Raw genomic sequence first — 26860 nt, 5'->3', positions numbered from 1 at the left:
TTAGGTTTTTCTTCACTCAAAATAAATTTCTTCTCAAAATGCAACACTTGCACCTGCAATTTTTTTTAACATGCGCTCAGAATAATGGCACAAAAATAACGCCATAGCTGGAGTGGGACACAGCCATGGTGCAGGGAAATTAGACTTTTGTTTTCAACGAGACAGTAAAACATGTTTCATTGTTCTGTTCCAGTTGGTGGCGGTAATGCACCAGAAACGTTGTTTGCCAACCGCCATCACACATAAAGAAGAAGTAATCATCCACAGAGCAGAAAGTAGGCTTAGAACACGGTGGATCGTACTTTTATCTTCCACGGGGACTTTTATATTTTTTTCAAGTCGGCTAAAGCAAAGATCGTGTGGCTGTGCTGAGCTTCCTTACTGCTCGCCCTCTGGTCTCCGGCAGATCAAGTTTCTGTTTCTGATGCTTGATTGGAAAGATATACGCTCTCGTAGCTCACGCAGCTTGGTCTCTGCAAGGTATATCTACTTGGCCTCTCGGTGACAACGCCAAGTCATCCTGTCGGTCAGTTTGGAATAAATCACCTGTAAACAAATAACTTGCCTTCGTGGTGATTGACGGGAGTAACATGCTGGGGAGTGGAGGTCAGTGAGCCCACTGTCTCTACCAGTCCTAGTCCAACTGCAAAGCCCCGCTTGCCTCCTTCTCCGCGCGTGGATCTTTAGTTTGAATCAGAGGGGATCGAGGGTGAGTACATTATAATTATATTGGTTGCCTAACTCTATAACTGTCTACAGGGTTTCTCTCTCTTAGCTAATTTTGTTTTCGTCTGTATGTTCTGTTCGGCCCCTGTCATTTTGTCTGACTGGAGTTTCCAGCAATTCAGCACCTTATTTATTTTAATCATTTGTGTTCACCTATTTGTTTTCCTTCATATGAAGTAGGGCTGCCAAGATTAGTCGACTAGTCATGATCGTGGACTAATCCAATTTAATAGTCGACGCCTCGCAGGAATAAGTAGTAGGATTTAAGAGTGTAATAACGGACTGAAACAGAAGATGGCAGCACTGCATGCACAAGGATGTCAGCTGCCGTTAAACCCAGAAGAAGAAGAAGCTGTGTCCCAGAATTCATAGCGCGGCCGTACTCAATTTTCAACAATGGCGGCAGCTAGTTAGTTTTAATATTACTCTTATTACTCTGAATAAACATCAAGCAGACAACTGATTATCTTAAGTTTGAGATGCTCAAGAATATACTCCGGTGTCCTGTTATATTTTAAATAGCAAGGAGCAGACGACGGAGTTTATTCAACTTCACCAAAACAATCTGCAAATTTCATTAAAATTTATATTATCTTGTCTTTATTTTTAGTTAGCACCTTAAAAGCTTAAAGCTGTAAACTAATGATAATTATATAAGAGCAGATGCATGCTGGTGCAATAAGCTGTACGTTTGGGTTTTTTTTTTTTTTACTTAAAAAGAGGTTATACACACACAATACGGTAATATTATGTTGAAGCACAGTATGTATCACACTGCGAGGCTCCTGCCTACGATAGCCGTAATGCTCCGACAATCCATCAAGCGGTGCGGGTTCGTAGCTTAGCAAAGTCATACTAAAACATTTGACAGATTTTCGAGCGCTGTGTACCACATAAAATCATTTTGAGGTCAGTAAACACAACCAGAATTCATACATAAGGCACACAGTATTATAAGGGGCACTGTCGATTATCAGAAAAATCAAAGGATTGATTTTAAGTGTGCCGTATGAACGGTATGATATGGCCCAGCCCTAGTTGTTACTGACTCTATGAGGCACAATAATGCCATACAATACAACGCTCTGCAGCAGTGCTCTACAACAGTGTTTCCTAACCACTGTGCCGCGGCACACAATTGGTCCAAAAATACAATTTAATAATTACTACAAGTAGAGCAGGGCGATATGGCCAAAAATATTTATCACGATATATATTTGAAAATTTGCGATAACAATATAATTGACAATACAATTGATGCGAGACAAAATACAACTCCACAACTTTACTAGCGCAAAAAAAACACCATCCATTCATTTTCACTTAAGCAAGAAGCTGTTTTTTTTATGTGCTATAAAGCTATATAAAAATGTAACAGTGCAAATGCAAATTCCTTGCTGAAAGTTTAACCAAAAGGCATTTCCAGTAGAAATGGGCTGACATATCCTGAGCATAACCATGTATAATATCCACTGAAGTTAAAAGAGGTGCTTTGCAACATTAAACTGCAGTGTGCCAAATAAAAAAAGTCAAATATGTATTTTTCTGAACATAAGGTGCACGGGATTAGGCCTATAAGACACATTAAGCTAAACAAAGCAGTCAGATAAATCAAACTACTCAACTCATTCTTCTTGCTTCCTCCACTTCTGTACCATTGATTCATTAATGCTGTATTCTATCACAGCTGCTCTATTCCCATGTTGTTGCAGTATATTAATAACCCTAATCTCATATTGTGGATGGATTATGTCAGTTGTTCTCCTGACTGAAGTTTGGTCCGTGCGATTGCATTTGTCTCTAACCATCAGGAACCTTCACGTTAACTTTTATTGAGTGGAAAAATGGTAGCTTTCATCCTGGAGCTTCACTGTTTATGTTATGCTAACATAGCCGTGTCGCTAGCGATCACGTAGCACGTCATTATATACCACCTAGCCCAACTTCAGTAACCCTACAAACGTCACTGCTGTTTAGTTTTCTGTCTTCATTTATGTTGGAAGTGACAGCAGAGCAGTACGTTTGAATTTTTGTCCAATTATTTCCCCTCAGTCTCCACTGAATGCCTTGACTGGGTAAGGGGCCCATATAGCTCAGCAGCAGTTTTCAGAAAGGATATGACTTTGCAGGAGCAGGAGGAATTAACTGAACTGAGACAACACCGTGGTTTAAAGCTGAGCTTTGCTGATCTATCTTTGGACAGTTTTTGGTTGACTGCTGCCCAGGAGTTCCCCATTCTTGCAAACAGAGCCATTTTGACATTGCTCCCATTTTCTACAACATATCTATGTGAGCAAAGCTTTTCGAGCATGGCTGCTATAAAAACTAAAAACAGAGAGAGATTAAGAACTGTTAAGGAAGAACTTCATGTATGCTTTTCTTCAATTCCTGCCAGAATATCATCTTTATGTTCATCTAGACTAGCCCAGGTTTCACACTGAGTGAGTATAAACAAACTGAGAGACTAACTTGCCATTATATGTACTGTATGAAGGTACAATGTGTCATTTTGGAGCAAGTTTGGTAGGTGGTGTGCCACTGGATATTTTTAACCTATAAAATGTGCCGCGACTCAAAAACGGTTGAAAAACAATGCCCTACAATAAATCTCACTGAATAGAAAAATGAAGATGTTTGCTGTCACAGGCAACTGGGAATGGAGTCTAATGGAGGAGCAGCTCAGCCAGTGCAGTGAGAAACATCGGTACTTCATATAAGGTGGCAAAAATAAAATCTCCACCACTATTGTACAGACACTGCGGACACGCAGTTTAAAGAGAAGATTTTAACATAAAATTTCCCCCTTTTCCCACTCTAGTAGTTGAGCTGTCTCACTCTAACCTCCAACATTCCGTCCCATACACACACATTATAAAGTCTGAAACGGGGGGGGCGGAAAGCATGAAACTTAAACTGGGGCTGAACGTATAATAGATACAGTGGCTTGCAAAAGTATTTGGCCCTCTTGAACTTTTCCACATTTTGTCTCATTACAGCCACAAACATGAATCAATGTTATTGGAATTCCACGTGAAAGACCAACACAAAGTGGTGTACACCTGAGAAGTGGAACAAAAATCATACATGATTCCAAACATTTTTTACAAATACATAACTGAAAAGTGGGGTTTGCATAATTAATCAGCCCCCTGAGTCAATACTTGCCAGAACCACCTTTTGCTGCAATTACAGCTGCCAGTCTTTTAGGGTATGTCTCTACCAGCTTTGCACATCTAGAGACTGAAATTCTTGCCCATTCTTCTTTGCTCAGTCAGATTAGATGGACAGCGTTTGTGAACAGCAGTTTTCAGATCTTGCCACAGATTCTCGATTGGATTTAGATCTGGACTTTGACTGGGTCATTCTAACACATGGATATGTTTTGTTTTAAACCGTTCCATTGTTGCCCTGGCTTTATGTTTAGGGTCGTTGTCCTGCTGGAAGGTGAACCTCCACCCCAGTCTCAAGTCTTTTGCAGACTCCAAGAGGTTTTCTTCCAAGATTGCCCTGTATTTCGCTCCATCCATCTTCCCATCAACTCTGACCAGCTTCCCTGTCCCCGCTGATGTCCAGAGCATGATTCACCATATTTGACAGTTTGGTGTGTTCAGAGTGATGTGCAGAGGGGGGCCGAATACTTTTGCAAGCTACTGTGTTAAATAAAATAAAATAAATAAAAGCTGAATAGGGAGCTTGTAAATCAGAATCGAGTCAGCTATAGAAATTAGTGACGATACCCAGCCCTATTATTATTTTAAACCTCTAGCAGTTCAACACTTACCTTTGTACAATTTTAAGCTAATCATTGGACTTGAAAGACTTGAATTGCAATCAATCACAAAAACATTTGAATGGTAATGTATGTAAAGGTATATATCAGAAATTTTAAGAAAGTGGAAATAAAGATTCCTTTGGTATTTCAGATTGGGACTTTGACTCCTGACCAGGGTCTCTATCCAGAAGAGCCCTGTCATGTATTAAAACATAACTTTCTGCTCTAGCAGTCCAGTCCAGGTCCACTGCGGCCGACCTGTTTGTAACCTCTGGTCTAAATGTTTGGTGTCAGAAGACTCCATAGGTCCCACAGCCTCTTCATGATACCCCTTCTACCAGGATTACTTGCACAGTAGCATTCCAACAGTCTCCTGTTCTCATCCCTTGTCCTTCTTGTTCTAAGAAACATACTTCTCATGAGTGCGTTCTGGTTCCTGAACACTTGACACAGGCATGCTTAAAGTCAGAGACTGCATCCTCCTGAGGACCTGGCCTTCGTGTTTTAAGTGGGGCGAGTCCAGCTGTGTGTAGGTGAAGCGAACGGCTGTGAAATTGGAGGGTTTAGGCTTCAGTTTTGCAACACAAGCTTTGTCCGGGGAGTTGAATAAACTCAGCTTTCTGCTCCTTGCTATCTAAAGTATAACAGTACACAGGTGTAAATTCTCAACCATCTCACATTTCTGTTGTCACGGCCCAGGCCAGTTAACTGGAGGACTCAAATGTGGGACCCACACATACACCCCGTAAACGGGAAAAAACAAACAAAACTTTATTTCATTTTCAAAAAGCAAAAACGTGTAGATATGAGTCACGAAATAATGGACTAAGGTTTTCCTGTCTGCTTGGGAACCAAACTTGAAACAATGACTAGCTTTCTAATGAATAATTGGCAAACTTAAATCTTCATAGAAAGTCCATTCTCGTGAGCATAGAGGAAAGGCACAGGCTGCGGGAAATGCACTGGGAGTCTCTGCACGCTGCAACAAGAGGAGAGTGGTTTTAGTGATAAAGCTTGGGGAAAATGTCCGGGAAAAGCATGACAGTCGTTTGCCTTACTGTTCGCGGGCGAGGTGTAGACACAGGAAGTACAAGGTCCTTGATTCAGGTGCTCAATCAGCCGGGCGGGGGGAAGGAGGTCTGGCACCATGGACCGGGCGGCCTCAGGAACAGGTGGCCCAGTGCCCAGTCAGGTTCAGTCTGTAAAGACAAAAGTATTTTGTCTTGTGTCAATTATATCATCAGTTATATCGTTATCGCAAATTTTCAAATGTATATCGTGATAAATATTTTTGGTCATATCGCCCTGCTCTACTTGGAACAGGCCATTCCGTGACTGCTCTCACTTTTGCAGGGTCCGTCTTCAACTGCACTCCTAATAACACATACCCCAGAAAAGCAATAGTTTTAGCATGAAACTCACACTTTTCTGCCTTTACAAAAACATATTCTCGAGGAGGCTCTGCAGCACTGCCCGTATATGGGTCTGATGCTCCTCTAGTGACTTAGAGAAAACGAATATATCGTCCAGCAAAGTATATATATATAAAAAACACCCAGCACGCCCCTGCGGGCGGTTTATCCTTCAAGCTCGGGTCCTCTACCAGAGGCCTGGGAGCTTGAGGGTCCTGCGCAGTATCTTAGCTGTTCCCAGGACTGCGCTCTTCTGGACAGAGATCTCCGATGTTATTCCCCGGATCTGCTGGAGCCACTCGCCTAGCTTGGGAGTCACCGCACCTAGTGCTCCGATTACCACGGGGACCACCGTTACCTTCACCCTCCACATCCTCTCGAGCTCTTCTCTGAGCCCTTGGTATTTCTCCAGCTTCTCGTGTTCCTTCTTCCTGATATTGCTGTCATTCGGAACCGCTACATCGATCACTACGGCCGTCTTCTTCTGTTTGTCTACCACCACTATGTCCGGTTGGTTAGCCACCACCATTTTGTCCGTCTGTATCTGGAAGTCCCACAGGATCTTAGCTCGGTCATTCTCCACCACCCTTGGGGGCATCTCCCATTTTGACCTCGGGACTTCTAGGTTATACTCGGCACAGATGTTCCTGTACACTATGCCGGCCACTTGGTTATGGCGTTCCATGTATGCCTTGCCTGCTAGCATCTTGCACCCTGCTGTTATGTGCTGGATTGTCTCTGGGGCATCTTTACACAGCCTGCACCTGGGGTCTTGCCTGGTGTGATAGACCCCAGCCTCTATGGATCTTGTACTCAGAGCTTGTTCTTGTGCTGCCATGATTAGTGCCTCTGTGCTGTCTTTCAGTCCAGCTTTGTCCAGCCACTGGTAGGATTTCTGGATATCAGCCACCTCCTCTATCTGCCGGTGGTACATACCGTGCAGGGGCCTGTCCTTCCATGATGGTTCCTCGTCTCCCTCCTCTTTCTTGGGTTTCTGCTGCCTGAGGTATTCACTGAGCACTCGGTCAGTTGGGGCCATCTTCCCAATGTATTCTTGGATGTTCCTTGTCTCATCCTGGACTGTGGTGCTGACACTCACCAGTCCCCGGCCCCCTTCCTTCCGCTTAGCGTACAGCCTCAGGGTGCTGGACTTGGGGTGAAACCCTCCATGCATGGTCAGGAGCTTTCTTGTCTTTATGTCAGTGGCTTCTATCTCCTCCTTTGGCCAGCCTATTACCCCAGCAGGGTACCTGATCACGGGCAGGGCGTACGTGTTGATGGCCCGGATCTTGTTCTTACCATTCAGCTGACTCCTCAGGACTTGCCTGACCCTCTGCAGGTACTTGGTGGTTGCAGCCTTTCTAGCAGCCTCTTCATGGTTCCCATTTGCCTGCGGGATCCCCAGGTACTTGTAACTGTCCTCTATGTCTGCAATGTTGCCTTCTGGTAGTTCAATCCCCTCAGTTCTGACTACCTTCCCTCTCTTTGTTACCATCCGACTACACTTCTCCAGTCCGAACGACATTCCAATGTCATTGCTGTATAGCCTGGTAGTGTGGATCAGTGAATCGATGTCTCGTTCACTCTTGGCATACAGCTTGATGTCATCCATGTACAGGAGGTGGCTGACAACTGCTCCGTTCCGTAGTCGGTATCCGTAGCCAGCTGGATAGCGTAGTGGTTAAACTACACGCCTTTGGAACAGAGGATCGCAAGTTCGATTCCTGCCTGGGGCGTCTGTATCCAGTAAGGGTCCTAAGGCTAGACCCCCTATGCTAAGCAAGCCTACCGCAGACATGAGCGAGACAGATAAATATGAAGGCATGCCGGCTCGGACGTCGCCCGGATCAACAAGGTCCGCGTCAGGTGTCGAGGAACCAGGGCACCCTGACGAAAAGTGGGCTACTGGAACAAGAAGGCATCGGTGGGCAAGGGACGAAAACAGGGCGTTGTTGGAATGCTACTACGCAAGTAACCCCGGCGGAAGGGGCTACATGAATAGGATGAGGGACCTATGGATTCTTCAATACCCAACATCCACAATGACGGCGAAACAACTAGTAGCTCAGTGTTCCAACATTCAAAAGAAGGGACTGCTCTCACAGCTAGAGATTGACGAGGTACAACTCGTCAATCAACTCGTACAAATGCTACGGCAAGGAGGAGTCAGGACGCCAGGTCAGGGGGGAGAGATTGGGCACATAGCCCCAAGTGCGATAGGAGAAGGATCGTTGAGTGCGAGAGGAACTGACCTGAAAAATAGGATCATGGCCAAGCTTGAAACCTGGATCCCCCGTAGCCAGTTACCAAGATTACGTGAAGTACCCTCAGAAGGTCTGCTAGATGATGTTAATGCAGCACTACGGGCAATACCTACAACCACGATTACCGACACTAACAAGCTGATCTACAATACGGCAGCAGTGATCAGTGAGATGCTTGGCTACAAGTTGAACAGCCACAAGGGGCAGTACCCTCCATGGAGAAGGAGGCTAGAGGGCAAGATCAAAGTAGCACGGAGGGAGGTTAGCCAACTAACAGAGTTGCAGAAAGGTGCGACAAATAAGGTGCCTAAGAAATACAGCAAGCTGTCCATACCTGAGGCCTTGGAAACTGCCAAGCAAAGACTCACAGCCTTGGCCAGCCGCTTGAGGAGGTACACCAGAGAGATAGAAGGCAGGAGAATAAACCAGCTGTTCTCCACAGAACTAGCAAAGGTGTACTCTCAGTGGCAAGGGAACAATAAGAGAACAGCACCACCAAGGCTGGAGACGGAGCAATACTGGAAGAGCATATGGGCGAAGGATGCAACCCATAACGGCAATGCTCAGTGGCTAGTGGATCTGAGGGCAGACCACAGCGACCTCCCTGAACAGGGTCCAGTAACCATCACAGTGGCAGATATCCAAGAAAGGGTCTCCAGTATGAAGAGTTGGACAGCACCAGGGCCCGACATGGTTCACGCCTACTGGCTGAAGAAGCTGACTGCACTCCACGAGCGTCTGGCAGCACAAATGAACCAGCTGCTAGTTAACGAGAGACACCCGGAATGGCTAACTGAAGGCCGAACGGTCCTGATCCCCAAGGACCCCAAGAAGGGACCGGTCCCCTCCAACTACCGACCAATAACCTGCCTCAGTACTACATGGAAGCTCCTGTCAGGCATCATATCGGCTAAGATGAACAGGCACATGGGTCAATACATGAGCGGGACACAGAAAGGAATTGGCAAGAATACCTCTATACACAGTTCGCGCGATTGCAAAGTGAAAGCAAAAAAACCACTGTCAATATGTGACATATTGTGTGTGTGTGTGTGTGTGTGTGTATATTTATTAGGGGTGCAACAATACTTGTATTGATATTGAACCGTTCGATACAGCGCTTTTGGTTCCGTACGCATATGTATCGAACAATACAAAAATTGTAATTTATTTCATCAACTTTTCTTCTGACGATGCTGTCTGTGTTGAGCGCTCAGTGGATCTGCGATTGACAGTGCAGCCTAGGCTCAGTAGTCGAACGCAGATTCACTGAGCACAGGGCAAGCTAGCGAGACAGAAGTTAAGCTCTCCTTGAAAGATGGCAAATGTCCCCCACCCTCATTCAGATCTGGCGTTTGGAACTATTTTGGTTTTTATGTGAGGTATGACCCTGAAGGTAAGCGCATCATGGACAAAAGTAAAACAGTATGTTGGATGTGCCACGCAATGCTCAATTACATTGGTGGGAGCTAGTGTGTTAGCGCAGTTAGCTCGTTAACATGTTGGCCGTCCAGCCCCACGCACGGGGCGATCCGCGGTAGCTCGTTAACGGAGATTTGCCGTGTTGTGGCGTTAAGGTCATTTCAATGAGATTAATGCTGACAGCACTAGTGGGAACACAACGAATATGACTGCACATTTACGCCGACATCATCCTAGTGCAAAGACAAGTGGAAGCAGACAAAAACAACAGGCATGCATGCTACAAACTTTACCTGAGTCATTTAGACAGCCGTTAGCACATGATTCTCCTTATGGGGACCTGATATGTTTAATATGCTGCTGAGAATATAGCCAAGAAGAAGCGTATAGTATAGCTTTTATTTTGGAAAATGCCATTTCTCTGTAATAAACTCTCTTTTCCAAAGATGAGTGATTTCTCGAGCAGATAGATTTATTTTTTATTAAATAATTCAAATTCAAATTTTATTTGTCACGTACACAGTCATACACAGTACGATATGTAGTGAAATGCTTGGACAACTGCTCGTGACCTAAAGAAAACAAAAAAGGAAAAGGCTATGAATAAGATAGGAAATAAATATGAAAAATTAAAAAGGGTAAATTTAACTAGGAAGGAATAAAATATAAATTAAGGTTAAAAATGAAATAACTGTACAACACAAATTAGAATGAAGGTTAAATTTAACTGGGAAGAATAAGATAAAGATAAATATATAAATTAAAGTTGAAAATAAAATAACTGTACAACAAAATACACAATACACAATATAGAACTATATAAGAATGTATGAAGAAATATAAATATAAATAAATATATACACAATAACAGCAGCTGTACAAGTATTAACCGGAAATGAAGAATATAGTGACCAGTGTTGTGCAAAAACAAAGTCCAGAAAGTCCAGTGTGTGTGTAAGAACCATATGTGTGGGTCAGTACTGTGTGGTGGTGTGATTGAGAGACCGTATCGCCTGCGGGAAGAAGCTCCTCCTCAGTCTCTCTGTGTTGGTCTTCAGGGAGCGGAATCGCTTTCCTGACCTCAACAGAGAGAACAGTCTGTTGTTGGGATGGCTGAGGTCCTTCACGATCTTCCTGGCCTTGGTCCAGCACCGCCTGCTGTAGATTGAGTGCAGGTCAGGGAGCTTGGAGCGGATGGTGTGCTCAGCTGACCGCACAACCCTCTGTTTTATTACTTTGTTGTTTCAGCAACATTAAATTTAAAAACTGTACTTTTGAGTTTATTTGTGTGTGTGTGTGTGTGTGTGTGTGTGTGTATATGTATATACATAATATTTTTTTTGTTTTTTTTACTCATGGGGATGCGCATGATCTGAATTACACAATGTATCATCTGTACTTTTTGTAGGTTTCGTAGTTTCATAACGTTGTTGTTATGTTAACGTAATGTTTTGGTTCTTTGTCATTATACAAAAGGGGGAAAGCATGGTGAAACCTCGGCACATTGATGACCTCAACAAAAATCACCCAACACCAGCTAATACAGATGGGCCAGTTGTGATCCCCATGGAAAAGACTTTTACTACTATGAAGCTACCCAGAAGATGCCGGCGCACTGACACTGGGGACAGGTTTACCTGTGATCACTGTGAAAAGTCTTTTACTCAGAAAAACAGCTTAAAAAAACATCAGCTCATCCACACTGGAGTTAAAGCATTCAGCTGTGATCAGTGTGGAAAGTCTTTTACTTACATGAAGGGTTTGAAACGTCATCAACTCATCCACACTGGCATTAAACGATTTGTCTGTGATCATTGTGAAAAGGCTTTTACTTATAAGTGTGCCTTAAAAAAACATCAGCACATTCACACTGGTGCTAAACCATTTGTCTGTGATCAGTGTGGCAAGACTTTTGCTCACGTGGATAGTTTAAAAACTCATGGCCTCATCCACACTGGTGCTAAACCATTTATCTGTGATCAGTGTGGAAACGCTTTTGCTCATAAGGAGAGTTTAAAACGTCATCGACTCATCCATGCTGGAATTAAGTCATTTGTCTGTGATCAGTGTGGAATGGCTTTTACTCGTAATAGCAGCTTAAAACAACATCAGCTCACCCACACTGGCATTAAACCATTCAGCTGTGATCAGTGTGGAAAGGCTTTTTCTCATAATGGCAGCTTAAAACAACATCAGCTCATCCACACTGGATTTAAACCATTTTGTTGTGATCAGTGTGGAATGGCTTTTACTGTTAATGGCAGCTTAAAAAAACATCAGCTCACCCACACTGGATTTAAAGCATTTCGCTGTGATCTGTGTGGAAAGTTTTTTACTCAGGATGGCAGCTTAAAAAAACATCAGCTCATCCACACTGGATTTAAAGCATTCAGTTGTGATCAGTGTGGAAAGTGTTTTAATCAGAATGGCAACTTAAAAAAACATCAGCTCACCCACACTAGAGTCAAAGCATTCAGCTGTGATCAGTGTGGAAAGTGTTTTGCTCAGAATGGCACCTTAAAAAGACATCAGCTCATCCACACTGGAGTTAAACCATTCAACTGTGATCAGTGTGGGAATTCTTTTAGTCACAGGAGTTCCTTGAAAGAACATCAGCTCGTCCACAATGGCACTAAACTATTTGTCTGTGGTCAATGTGGAAAGGCTTTTACTTACATGAGGGTTTTAAAAACTCATCAGCTCGTCCACACTGGTGTTAAACCATTTGTCTGTGATCTTTGTGGAAAGGCTTTTCCTGACATTTGGGTTTTAAAAAAACATAAACTCATTCACACTGGTACTAAACCATTTGTCTGTGGTCAGTGTGGAAAGGCTTTCGGTCGCATAGATACTTTAAAACATCATGAACTAATCCACACTGAAGTTAAATAGTTTTTATATCGTCAGTGCTGAAAGGTTTTTACTTGTGTCAATATATTTAAAAAGCATCAGATTATTCATAATGGAATTAAAGCGTTTGTCATCAGTGTAGAAAGTTTTACTCAGATTAGATTCTTAAATTTGCATAAGCTTATCTATGCTGGAGTTAAACACTGTCATTGTGCATAGTGTTGACATTCTTTTGCTAGGTTTTGTCATCTAAAAGAAAAATCCCAATCTCACCAACTATTAAACCGCTGAAATATGAGGAGTATGGAAAGTCTTTTATCCATAACACAAACGTATTAAGGATCAGCAAACCCATACTGTGTGTCCTTTTGGAGACGGTGAGAAGCACAGAGGATCTGAACAAATCTGCTGAATGCTAGGTCAAACTTCGAAAGCTTGAGATCAGGCTTCACAGAATTCAGCTTTAATAATTGTCATCAGAGGCAAGAAAGAATACATGTGTGTAAATGAGAGGGAGACAGGTGTAACAGTGGTCAAAGGACACTTGGCAAAGGATGATGAAGATGGAGCTACCAGGCAGAATGAAAAGGTCTTGCGACTTTTACCTTTGCCATAAAAAATGTTTTAGTAGGATGTACATATTGATTGTAACAGTACTTAAATCTGTAAGTATTCTAACATGAATTGCTTGCAGTGAAGGATAGGAGGGTTAACAATTAGAAAAAGTGCTGTAGCTTTATTCTTGCTGTAGTATGTAGTTTCTCCATGTGGTGGAACATGTCCTTTTGTCTGTGAAGGTTCTCAGTCATCCAGGTCATCATAGTCAAAGGAGCTTGCAAAGAAAAGCGTCTGGACTTCTTTAAGTTACTTGAAGACATTTCACCTCTCATCCGAGAAGCTTCTTCAGTTCTAAGGTCAAATGGTGGAGAGTCCCAGATATAAACCTAGTGGGAGTATCGCCCCACAGAGGGACATCAGGGGGTCCTTTTGGCATCCAGCATGTAAGAAGACTTTCTTTGAATTGTTCATGTTACTTTCTTACATGTTCTAATTTTTAATCAAACTGTTTAATAAAGAGCAGCAGAGTCCTTTCAGAAACTCCTGATTGTTGTTTCATAAATCTAATGGCTCTTTACTAGAAACCTAAATTAAAGTCATTAAGAGGCCACTGATGCAGCAAGGCTTAGAAATCTATGTACACATAATAAAAATTTACTGTTCAGTAAAGATTGAATTGAGGAAAAGGTTGTCATGTTAATATAATGCAAAAAATGTTGACTTTATCTGTTCTGTGCAAACATCTGTGAACTTGCAGACCAAACATTACCATCATGTGATCACAAGGAGAAGCAAAACGTCTGCACAGACTACGTTCTTGGTCAATCTGAAAGGCCTGTTGATGTTTACTTGGCTGTTCATCATGAGATAATTAGTGAAGTAAATGCTGTGCTGTTTCTGTTGTAACTTGCCCATGTGAAATGTGTTTTAAATGGTCTCTGTTGTCCTAAAAATGATGAGTCGGTTTAGCTGCATGAAGAGAAAATGAAACCTGTAATTTTTATGTTGTATTGCAAATATTATTGTATTTCATCAATTTGTGTCATTTTAACTGGGAAGTATGTGTAAAATTAAGTGTATCCTATAAGTATTTAGATATATAAAAGATATGATGTATCTTTCTTATTTTCTGTGAACTTACTTATACATTACTTAAAAGTTATGTCAGTATAGTAATTTCTTTGTTCTCTGTAAGAAAATGACTTTCTATCCCTTTATCTATTCTCACACTGAAAACGCTACATGCAGATGAACATAATCCCTTTGTTGTAGTGTACCTACCATTAAGTATTTGTGGATAAATATAATTATATGCAATTTCAAAAAAGAATTGAAATTGCATATAATTACAGTGGAATTATACCATTTATCACAGGACCACACACAACCCCACACGTGCATTTCAAATCCCCTGCAACTGTATTGTCATGTGCCATGTGTGGTAAAACACATTATTGTAGTGTACATTATTTTCACCATTTCTCACCAGTTATATCACAGTGGGTTTTCCAGATCTCGTACCAAATGATATACCAGCCTTTAGAAGACAGTGGTGTCTGACAGTCAAGTCACTGTAGAGCTGTTCAAGCTCAGGGGTCCTCTCATGGGCAATGTGCATGACACAAAAGAACAATATCAATTTTGCCAAAATTTGGAAAATCAAAGTACCACATGAAAGAATAAATGCACCTATGAAAGAGCAAGTATCACAGCTCTGGAGTTTTCTTGTTTACCATGCAGACACAACATTTTAATTCCTTTTTCCATTAAACAACATTTGCTTCTGCTCTCCTCAGGTGTGCTGGATTAGATCCATATGCAGTCTTCTGTACTGGATTGTAAAAATTGCTCTTTATGAGTTTATAAACAGGTTATCAAAGAGCGAATTTTTCAAATGGAAAAAACACACAAATGTGGTGGCAAAAAAACGAGGATCAGTTCTTGCCCACTTTTAATAACTTTATTGTGCATACGTTTTATGGAAGGAGCCCCACCTTGAGTATCAAACCATCAGCCAAAGAGCTTGCGACTCTCCTCAAATTGGCTGCAATGTGAACATCCACCTGTCTCTACAGGCTCTTGTTATTCGATGGCTACTTGATAGAAACATATGATAACGAAGGTGTAGAAAGATTCAGAAGATTCAAATTTTCTGTAGATAAAATGAATAGTGCATTTATTATGAGGAAAAAGTTTCAGAAAACCTAAAGCTGCAGTTGCAGTTATGACTTGCAAATGTTAAAATAGATTTTTTTACAATCCCACTACTTCTCACATGCGTGTTCTGGGGAGCTTGCAGGAGTGCTCACAGACATATTCAATCTGTCCTTGGCCCACGCTGTGGTACCGGCCTGCTTCAAATCCACCTCCATCGTCCCGATACCCAAAAACTCCAACCCATCTTGCCTCAATGATTACCGCCCAGTAGCACTCACCCCCATCATCACTAAGTGCTAAGAGCGACTGGTCCTAGCACACTTCAAATCCTGTCTCCCCCCCACCCTGGACCCCCACCAATTCGCATACCGCCGGAACAGGAGCACAGAGGATGCAGTCTCCATCGCACTGCACTCTGTCCTCTCACACCTGGACAACAACAACACCTACGCCAGAATGCTGTTTATAGACTTCAGTTCAGCATTCAATACAATCCACCCCTCACAACTCATCAGGAAACTGACAGACCTGGGTATCAGTTCCCTCATCTGCAAATGGTTACTGGACTTCCTGACCAACCGCCCCCAACATGTCCGGCTGGATAACCGCTGCTCATCTACCATCACAATGAACACCGGTGTACCACAAGGCTGTGTGATGAGCCCTTTCCTCTACTCCCTCTTCACCCACGACTGCAGACCTGCTGATGGTTCCAACACCATCATTAAGTTTGCAGATGACACCACGGTGATTGGCCTCATCAGTGACAACGATGAGGCCGCCTACAGGGAGGAGGTGGATCGTCTGGCTGAGTGGTGCGACAGAAACAACCTGCTGCTTAACACCGAGAAGACCAAGGAGCTCATCGTGGACTACAGGAGGAATGCTGAGCCACATCCACCCATCCACATTAAGGGGACGGCTGTGGAGCGTGTGAGCAGCTTCAAGTTCCTGGGAGTCCACATCTCCGAGGATCTCACCTGGACGACCAACTGCTCCAAGCTGGTCAAGAAGGCTCACCAGCGCCTCTTCTTCTTGAGGACTCTGAGGAAGAACCACCTGTCCTCAGACATCCTGGTGAACTTCTATCGCTGCACCATCGAGAGCATCCTGACCAACTGTATAACAGTCTGGTACGGGAACTGCTCTGCCTCGGACCGGAAGGCGTTGCAGAGGGTCGTGAAAACTGCCCAGCGCATCGCCGGAGCACCACTTCCTGCCATAAAAGACATCTACAGGAAGCGGTGTCTGAAAAGGGCTGGGAAAATCATCAAAGACCCCAGTCACCCATCACATGGACTCTTCACCCTCCTGCCCTCTGGGAGGCGCCACAGGAGCCTCCGGACTAAGACCACCAGGTACCGGAACAGCTTCTTCCCCACAGCTGTCAGACTCCTGAACTCTGCCTCCTGACATCTGACCCACGTTAAACTCATGGACTGAACATACACACACCCACAATGGACAACTGTACCCTCAAACACAATAATAACATGGACTGAACCACCACTCACAACCACCAGCACTTTATATAGCCTCTGTAGAAACTATCTACACCCTCACTTATCTTAACTGCACTACTGTATAGCTCTGTGTAAATAATCATTCTGTACATTCGATAATCTTTAATCCTACAACTGTTTACAACTTGCATAGTTCCCATTTCTGTATAGCTGTATATCTCAGATTCTGTAAAGTTATTTATTTCATATTCTGTATAGTTTTTCATATTTATATCCTGTTCATATCCTGTACATAGCTTGTACTCACTACAGCCTGTACATACTTATAGTTATAGAATATTCACAACATACTTCATACCGTGTACATTATAACATACCATAATAGACCCATTTCTGTAATATACTCACATATCTATATTATTGCTAATATATATTGTAATATATCTATATCACTAAAGCACTTCTGGATGGATGCAAACTGCATTTCGTTGCCCTGTACCTGTGCATGTGCAATGACAATAAAGTTGAATTCTATTCTATTCTATTCTATTCTAAGCAAGAGCTCTACCCTTTGAGCTAATCCCCCTTGGGTATATGGTTGGGTTAAAAATTTACCTGGAAAGTACATTTAGGAAATAATTGATGAAGCTATCATTGATAAATTGATGAATGTTAAATCATTTTAAATGTTATGCAGTATCTGGTTTGAAGTGGGTGGGGAGCTGAGTAAAGAAATGAAATCAGTAATTAAACAAAAGGTCAAGGGAATGGTACAGGGAAATGAGACTTTTGTTTTCAATAAGAATAAGTATCAGTAGAACATGTTTTATTGTTCTGTTCCAGTTGGTGGCGGTAATACACCAGAAACGTTAGTTGCCAACCCCCATCAAACAAGAAAAAAAAGAAGTAGTGCGCATGTACAGAGCAGAAACTAGGCTTAAGAAAGAAAGAAAGAGTATAACCACAGTCATCATACTTATTGTATCCCATGGGCTCCTTTATGTTTTGTTTTTTTTTCAAGCCGGCTTAAGGCAAAGGTAGTGTGGCTGTGCCGAGCTTCCTTACTGCTATCTAGCGATGACCATACAAATCTTTCTGAAGCATTGAAGCTTGTGTTAAAAAATAGTTCATCACTACAAACGTTTCAACCAATGACTGTAGAAAACATGGACGACGTGGCAGCACCTCCTCCCACTGTGCAAAAACGAAGCCAAAAATCAATGCCAAAAAGCATTTAACGATAGTTACGGTCAGAGTATCTGTTAAGATGTTAAGAATAAGTATCTCTTAAAATGGTTGCAATAATGAAATATTCAATATAAGGTAGACAAAAAACGAAAAATAAAAAGATAGTTACGGCTCAGGACTCCCCGATCCTTACTGCGCATGTGCAAAGTCGGACCGTACAAATCAGGGGCTTGTCTCAATATGCATACTTCTGCGTACTTGCATTCTCGTGTACTCATGATATGTCATCAGTTGGAGACCAAGTACTGTTCAAATTCAAAGTAGCCGAGAACATGAAAAATTCCCAGATGGGTTCTCGCTCTGCCTATTTTATCGAGCACGCATCAGTGTTGACTTGTGTGGACTTGGTACACTTAAATATCCCAGAATGCATTTCATCCAAAACCCAAACGCGGTAATTGCGGAGGAGCGCGGCTAAAAACTTTTAAATATTATTCTTTCTAGGTCTTTTTCAGTGCGTTAGTTGTGTTTTATTTGTTGGTGAGTAAATCGGTATGGCTGAGATTAAAGTTATTAGATTAATTTAGATTAAATAAAACTTTATTAATCCCTCGGGAGGATTCCTCTGGGTTCTCACACAGCTGAATAAACTGCTGTGTGAAAACAGCAGTTTATTCGACCATCTACGGCAGCGTCCGGTTATATTTTAGACAGCGAGGAGCAGACGGCAGGTGACGTAATTCTGAAGGCTAGACCGTCCAATTTCACAGTCGCTCATTTCCGGTCTACCCAGCTTTCGGAGGACTCGGCCCACTTAGACCACAAAGGCCGGGTCCTCAGGTGGACGCAGCCTCTGAATTTGGACACCGCCTGTTTCCGGCCGGACAATAATAACGCTGACATTTAACTTATTTTATCCGATAAATAAACACTGTAAGATTCAAGTTTTTTGTATATATATGTACATGTATACCCCCCCCCCCCCCCCCAAAGCCCCTTTGAATGTCTCCCTAATTCTGAGGTCTCAAGGTTGGCAAGTAGGTGCTAGGCTTGGTCCACATCAGTCTAAAATTGTATGTAACCATAAATAATGTGATGCCATGTCCACCAGGAGAGACTGGACAGTATAGATGTAAAACCAATATGCCAGCAGTTCATTTCAGCTAATGAGAGGAGAAGGCATGTGTTTGTTGTGTGGGTATGTAGTCCATATCTGTTGCTGTAACAGTAGTTCATGTTTAGAATAAAACATCCCAGCTCACTGATTTGATAGAGGGCAGTAGTGCCTAAAATGTTGCATAATTTGGCTGAGAGATCTTTTACTTTGTGGTAATCTTAGACGAGTAGTTTTAAGGACAAAAACCACCAGGTCAGTCAGTGTTCCCTTAGTGCTAATGTGTCAGAGATGTTGGTGTAACTGAAGTAATGTTGTTAAGTACTTAAAGTCCTATTCTTTTATTGTCATGACTGTATTTGAAGCCATTTTTATTTTTGTATGATACCTGATTTATATGAATATGGCTGAAGTAAACTAAAGTCTAAAATACTTAGTCATTTGTTTAATAGTAATTTAACATTATATAATTCACATATAAAACTATGAATTGTAATTTTAAATGGTTTAAAAGCATGTAGAATAGCATATATATAGGCAAGTATATTTCTCCTTTTATCAAGAAGCAAAAACAAAAGGGAAAAAATAAGAAACGGGGCAGGGTTCAGTGGTTGAATCATCTGTCCCCACCAACGCCACAACCAAATCTACACCCTTGCTCCGACGTTTTTGGCAACGTCTGTTACCCACTAGCTCCATAGCAGACCGGGAGGTTGAGGATCACTAGAGCCCGGCCAGAACAGCGGACTCCCGTCACATCGTTTTCAACCCCACCCCCTCCCACCTGCGGTCTTTCGCTACTCAGGTTAAACATGATATATAAGTCTCTTAGTTAACTTTGAAATGTTAATGTTTGGTTTATTTCAGTGTTTTATTTGTTCGTGAAAAAATCGGTTTGGCTGAGATCTTGTCACGGACCCAGCTCTGGAGGACTCAGGGGTCCGTGAGCAGGATGGACCATTATTAGTATTATTAGTATTATTGGTATTATTGGTATTATTAGTATTATTAGTATTGTCATTGTTGTTATTTGGGGATGTGTGTCTTTCTGCACTGTGCTGTGTTCTGTGTTCCACTCATTATATGTAGAGGCAGGGTGTGGGTGTGTACATGTGTGGCTGGAGGATGGAGAACAGCCACATGCGGACCTGATGGGTGTGGCCCGGCAGGAAGACTGGCCACACCTGAAGTTCCTGCCTGGTGATCAGGGCTCGTCGGGGGAGCTACTTAGGAGAGTGTTGGAGCTCCCACCGGTGTGGGTTCATTCTGTCACGGTCTTGTAGGCAGACTGTGGGGGATATGGGGAATGAGGACCCAAAACGCAGACTCTGCGATGCAACCAGTGCTCTTTATTTACAGTGAGAAGCTGTAAACACAATAACTCCCCATTGTTCCCTTGAATCCCGTGTGTGTGCTTCCCTCTAACGTCTGTGCTCGTGCTCCCCGCTGTTGTGTTTCCGCATACCCCGTGTGTGCTGCCTTTCTGGACCACTCTTCCTCCTGCAGGAAAACCATAGAAGCAGCCGTCAACACTAACTCTGGCGGGCATACACAAACAGCACTGACATATGCTGACACACACTAACTTGGTAGGATAACTCAACGAACCCGCGCCGGTGGGAGCTCCAACACTCTCCTAAGTAGCTCCCCCGACGAGCCCTGATCACCAACAGGTGTAAATGGTCTGTATTTGTATAGCGCTTTACTTGGTGACTTCACCAATAATACCAATAATACTAATAATACTAATAATGGTCCATCCTGCTCACGGACCCCCGAGTCCTCCAGAGCCGGGTCCGTGACAGATCTATTTCAATCCAGGAGAAAAAAAATTTCACCGGGAACAAAAACAGCATGAGATTCTGAAGGCTGCTTCAAAATGCCAAACTACAAGTTTGTAGTTCGACGTACAAATGACCTTCATCGGGTTTATTTAATTGTGTCAGAGAAAATCAGCTGTGCTCTTCATGCAGCTGAGTACATCAAGTGTTTAAAACAGAAGCTGTGCAGGGGATCAGCAGCTCTCTGAAACACCAAACTGACGTCCTGTTAATGCAGATATACAGTGACACAGTTACATGGGTGACTTTTTGTCTTTAACTATATCACTAAAACAGCTGCAGCTTTCACTGACAGCACATTTGGTACTTTAACCTTTGTATTGTTTTCATCAATTTGCAGTTAACATGTGAACATATTGGACGATCTGTCTGCTATCACTGGTTGGTGCTGACGTCTGAATCTGAGGACAGCTCCTGTAATTATAAAGAGAACAGAATCCTGTCTCAGAGTGACGCTGAAAAACTAGTTCACACATTTATTACTTCTAGCCTGGACTACTGTAATTCATTATTATCAGGATGTCCTAAAAACTCCCTGAAAAGCCTTCAGTTAATCCAAAATGCTGCAGCAAGAGTACTGACAGGGACTAGAGAGAGAGAGCATTTTTCTCCTGTATTGGCTTCCCTTCATTGGCTTCCTGTTAAATCCGGAATTGAATTCGAAATTCTGTTCCTCACATACAAGGTCTTAAATAATCAGGCCCCATCTTATCTTAATGACCTTGTAGTACCATATGACCCAATTAGAGCACTTTGCTCTCGCACTGCAGGCCTACTTGTTGTTTCTAGATTATTTAAAAGTAGAATGGGAGGCAGAGCCTTCAGTTTTCAGGCCCCTCTTCTTTGGAACCAGCTTCCAGTTTGGATTCAGGAGACAGACACTATCTCTACTTTTAAGAAAACTTTTTAGGCTTAAAACTTTCCTTTTTGCTAAAGCGTATAGTTAGGGCTGGACCAGGTGACCCTGAATCCTCCCTTAGTTATGCTGCAATAGACATAGGCTGCCGGGGGATTCCCATGATGCATTGAATTTTTGCTTTCCAGTCACCTTTCTTACTCACTATGTGTTAATAGACCTCTCTGCATTTAATCATGTCTGTTATTATTCTCTGTCTCTCTTCCACAGCATGTCTTTATCCTGTATTCCTTCTCTCACCCCAACCGGTCGCAGCAGATGGCCCCGCCCCTCTCTGAGCCTGGTTCTGGCGGAGGTTTCTTCCTGTCAAAAGGAAGTTTTTCCTTCCCACTGACGCCAAAGTACTTGCTCATAGGGGTCATATGATTGTTGGGTTTTTCTCTGTATATATTATTGTATGATCTACTGTACAATATAGGGCTTTGGAGTTGACGTCACGCCGTAATGCATTGTGGGAGCGCGGCACCATTTTCGGGGTCTACAAATCAAAACAAACACACTGTGTTGGAACGATGATTACAAGATGCTTAAAAGCAGCTCAAAAGAGAATGAACTGTATACAGACCGATTTCGTTCAGAGGCGAAGCAGCGGTACTTGCAGAAAATAGCGTGCATTGGAAATGTGGACCTGTATGAAATACGGCCGTGGAGTAGAAACCCTGAAGACCTACCGCTATTGACATAGCCTGACATATTTTCGTACCTTGTCTGTGGAGTCAACGCGTACAAGTCGTCATTCAAACAAAGGTAAGTCAGCTTGAGTACTGTGAGTGAAATGCGTTTGATTTCCCTGCAAACATTCAGATTAGTGCAGCATAAATTCATTCATGAGGGGAAATTACAGTGAGAACATGTGGAGGCTGTTAGGTGGATAACATAGTGAGTTCAGTGCATTGATGTGACATTGTCCTGAAGGATTTAGTTATTCTTTATGGTTAAAGAAATTGCAATAATTTACTCATATTTATTATAAATAATTCTAATTATACATCTTGCTTCCATGTTTGTATCCTGTGTCACTAAAAATACATTTTATTTTAGTTTTATACATTGATTAATGACCTGCAGAATCTCCTTATCATATTAAGTGATTCATAATTGTCACTTTATGCTTTCTCCATCTCTAAAGTGATGACATGCCTGCATTACATACTTTAGGTTCATTTTCTGCAGGCAGGTTTCTGACAGAGAACAGGCAGATTTAGAATATAACATGCAGCGCTCTATAGATGGACACATAAAGAAATGAAAAATGACATGTATGTGCTAACTTTCTAAACACTTTGTTACATTTATGATAAAGTAGATAAAACACATTTATGTCGGCCTTGGCTCATAGTTCTTGTCTTTAAATTAACTTTGCCTGTGTGTTTCAGGTCCTGCACTCAAAGACTGAATGAACCAGCATTGCAGCCATGGGTCACTGTGAGCAAGGAAGGTTGAAGCCGCCCACTGCACCTGTATGGCCGGAGTCGCAGAGACCTGCAGCCATGTCGCTGCTCTTCTGTTTAATGTAGAAGCAACAGTGTTGATCCGTGGCACAAGGACTGATACAGATGAACCTGCTTACTGGGTTTTGCTGTGTAATGTGACCAAGATACAGCCAGAGGTTGGCCATAAGATAGACTTCTCCTCTTCAGCTGCCCAAAAAAAGGCTCTTGATCAAAACATAAACAGACCATCTGTAGTGACAGGTAAAAGGAGTCGTCCTCAAAAAAGAAAAATCCCACCTGCTGCTGTGGAGGAGTTGTCACTGCTATAATGCTTAATGTTTTATCCAGGGGACTAGATTTATGCCTGTAGTGCACTGCCATGTAAATAATTTGCATTTACTGAATATGTACTGACTGAGTCCCACTGTTCAAAAGTTGAATAAAGAAACAAACTAATTTTTGCCTTTTTTTTTTAAAATTAAAACCACTTAATAGAACATCACATCAGTTACAGTGTATAATCCATGTCATTTATAGTTTACAAATGACAAAATGTTTACACAAAATCATGACAGTGTTTACATGATATCACCCACTACTAACATTACTTTATTTACTGTATCTTTTGAAAAAAATACCGCTATTTATACAGCACAAGACTTAAGAATATTTAACAGGAGCAGGTTTCATTTTCCCTGGTTTTACTACCACACTGTTCACCAAACGCAGCAAACCTTCACCATCTTATCCAGAAGGGTCACATCTTCACCCTGACATGGAAGAAGTAATCTGATTGGCATGGTGGTATGTTTGAAGCAGGTCCCTTGTGTAGTGCTGGAACTCAGTCATGATGTGTTTCGTCCATTTCATAGGCTGGTTTGCTGCAATAATGCCAAATAATTAGCAACTCTATAAATAAAAGGTAGTTCTGCAAAATCACTCAGTAGGATGTTTGTTCTAATTTGCTATGAGCTCAGAGCGCATCGAAAATAAAACTAATAGGCTATAAAGAGTGATATGAACATATTTGGAACTTACTGGAATGAAAATGTCTGGAGCACCAACAGATATTTGGAGATGGAAGAGAACTGATATCAGCTCGTCTCACAGCTCCTATCCAGGCTAGACGCCTTCGTTTGGTAACATCGATACACGAGCTGCTCATGTTGCTTCCGGGTTGGGAAAGAATGAAAAGATAAACCCTTTTCAAGCTTATTCTCTTGCCAGTCGTGCGATCGAACATTGCAGCGGAGCACACAGCAAGAACGAACCATGGCTGTTGTGTGTGCCTTCGCTCCTTTTTCGCTTGTGCTTTGTTTAGACCCCCAAAATGGTGGATCGGGCCAAAATCCTTTCCACGCCCATGCTGTGCCCTTAAACAGGGGAAATAGTGAGGAGAGGTGAAAGAACGGCACAGACACTCGTCTGTATTGAGTTTCAGAAGCAATACAACTAAAACAATGTTCTTATGGATGCACTCAGTCTCAGGACAACTGTATCCAAACTAAGTCACTATTGTTCGCGGCATTAGCTGATGAGAATACTTTAGATAAGATAAGATAAGATAAGATAACCTTTATTAGTCCCACACGTGGGAAATTTGTTTTGTCACAGCAGGAAGTGGACAGTGCAAAAGTTATGAGGCAAAAATTAGAATACAATAAGAATAAATACAGTACACAACTGTACAGAATAGAATAAAATAATATACTATATACAGTAGAATAAAATAGAATAAAAATATACAATAAGATAAAAATAGAATACAAATGCTATATACAACTGAGTAAAAATACAACGATGCCAGAAAAGATTATTGCACTTAGTGTTATTGCACATGTGTGGATGTGTGTGTTTGTTCAGTTAAAGTCTTTGTTGTGGAGTCTGACAGCAGTGGGGAGGAAAGACCTGCGAAATCTCTCCGTCCCACACCGTGGGTGCCGCAGTCTCCCACTGAAGGAGCTGCTCAGTGCTGTCACAGTCTGCTGCATCGGGTGGGAGACGTTGTCCAACAGGGATGACAGCTTAGCCGCCGTTCTCCTGTCACTCACCACCTCCACTGGGTCCAGAGGGCATCCTAGAACAGAGCTGGCCCTTCGGATCACCCTGTTCAGTCTCTTCCTGTCCCCAGCAGAGATGCTGCCGCCCCAGCAGACCACACCATAAAAGATAGCAGAAGCCACCACAGAGTCATAGAAGGTCTTCAGGAGTGGGCCCTCCACTCCAAACGACCTGAGTCTCCGCAGCAGGTACAGCCTGCTCTGCCCTTTCCTGTAGAGGGCGTCTGAGTTATGAGTCCAGTCCAGTCTGTTGTTCAGATGAACACCAAGGTACCTGTAGCTGTCCACAGCCTCAATGTCCATACCCTGGATGTTCAGTGGTTGCAGTGGAGAATGCTTGTGCCTGCGGAAGTTTACCACCAGCTCCTTGGTTTTACTGGCGTTGATCTGGAGGTAGTTCAGCTGGCACCAGTCCACAAAGTCTTGGGTCAGACCTCTGTACTCCTTGTCGTCCCCATCAGTGATGAGGCCGACTATTGCAGAGTCATCAGAGAACTTCTGCAGGAAGCACTGGGTGGAATTGTGGGAGAAGTCTGCAGTGTAGATGGTGAAGAGGAACGGAGCCAGAACCGTTCCCTGTGGGGCCCCCGTACTGCAGACGACCCTGTCCGACACACAGCCCTGAGTCCTCACATACTGTGGTCGGTCGGTGAGGTAGTCCAGGATCCAGGTAGTGAGGTGATGGTCCACTCCAGAGTTCTCCAGCTTGTCCTTCAGAACCGAGGGAAGAATAGTGTTGAAGGCACTGGAGAAATCAAAGAACATGATTCTCACAGTGCTTCCAGCGGTCTCCAGGTGAGCGAGGGAACGATGTAGGAGGTGAATGACGGCATCATCCGCGCCAATGCCAGGCTGGTAGGCAAACTGAAGTGGGTCCAGTGATGAGCTTATTAGGCGCCGAAGCTGAGCCAGGACCAACCGCTCCAGGGTCTTCATAGATAGATAACATTAACTGTAGCATTAGACAAAAACATCTTTTTAACTCGCACATGTTAGCTGACACAGTCACTAACTTTCCACAGCAATGAAATAATACTTTAAGTACTGCATGTCTTTCAGTAGTTAACTTATACAGATAGTAACAGAAAAATCTTCACACAATATGGCGGAGTAATAGCGAAAACTAGCATACACAGCAACAGAGATTAACTGGAACTTCTCAGCAAAATAGTCTGCAATTCACATCTTCCGCTACAATGAACAATGATAACAATGTAATAATCAACAGTAACACACATTTATACAGATTTGTACATGACAGTTACCTTAAACAGGGGAAATAGTGAGGAGAGGTGAAAGAACGGCACAGACACGCAGCTCTCACTCTCACTCGTCTGTATTGAGTGAAGGAGGAAGCGCGCGAACCCACCTACTGGAGCCCTGAGGCATTAACAATGGATCGACGCACAATCCACCCAGGCAAAACTTTCACTACTTATCTCCCTCTATATTCCCACTGCATATTCTATTCGAAAACAGTCAAAGCAACAAATAAAACATTAATAAGGGCATGACATGAAATGTAAGGAACAGAGATGTACAACTTCAAAACGAATCAAATTTATGATCCACCACACCCACCCCCGTGACATCACGCTCCAAAGCCCTGTAAATCGCCTTGAGCCGACTGTTGTTGTGATTTGGCGCTATATGTAAGGACAAGAAAGACATTGTGGACAAAACA

At 42.7% G+C, this 26860-nt stretch overlaps 1 protein-coding gene across 1 annotated transcript; it reads left to right on the top strand.

Moving 5' to 3' along the window:
* Nucleotides 1-218: 218 nt before the first annotated feature.
* On the top strand, nucleotides 219-13773 carry LOC101464032 (uncharacterized). Its single transcript, XM_004575525.5, has 2 exons — nucleotides 219-709; nucleotides 11073-13773. Exon 2 carries the CDS (start codon nucleotides 11082-11084, stop codon nucleotides 12486-12488), a length of 1407 nt encoding a protein of 468 aa, XP_004575582.1. The 5' UTR covers nucleotides 219-709; nucleotides 11073-11081; the 3' UTR covers nucleotides 12489-13773.
* Nucleotides 13774-26860: the final 13087 nt, after the last annotated feature.

This window comes from Maylandia zebra, linkage group LG3 (assembly GCF_041146795.1).
Source record: "Maylandia zebra isolate NMK-2024a linkage group LG3, Mzebra_GT3a, whole genome shotgun sequence".
NCBI classification, from domain to species: domain Eukaryota; kingdom Metazoa; phylum Chordata; class Actinopteri; order Cichliformes; family Cichlidae; genus Maylandia; species Maylandia zebra.
This window is presented reverse-complemented; position numbering and strand designations above follow the sequence as displayed.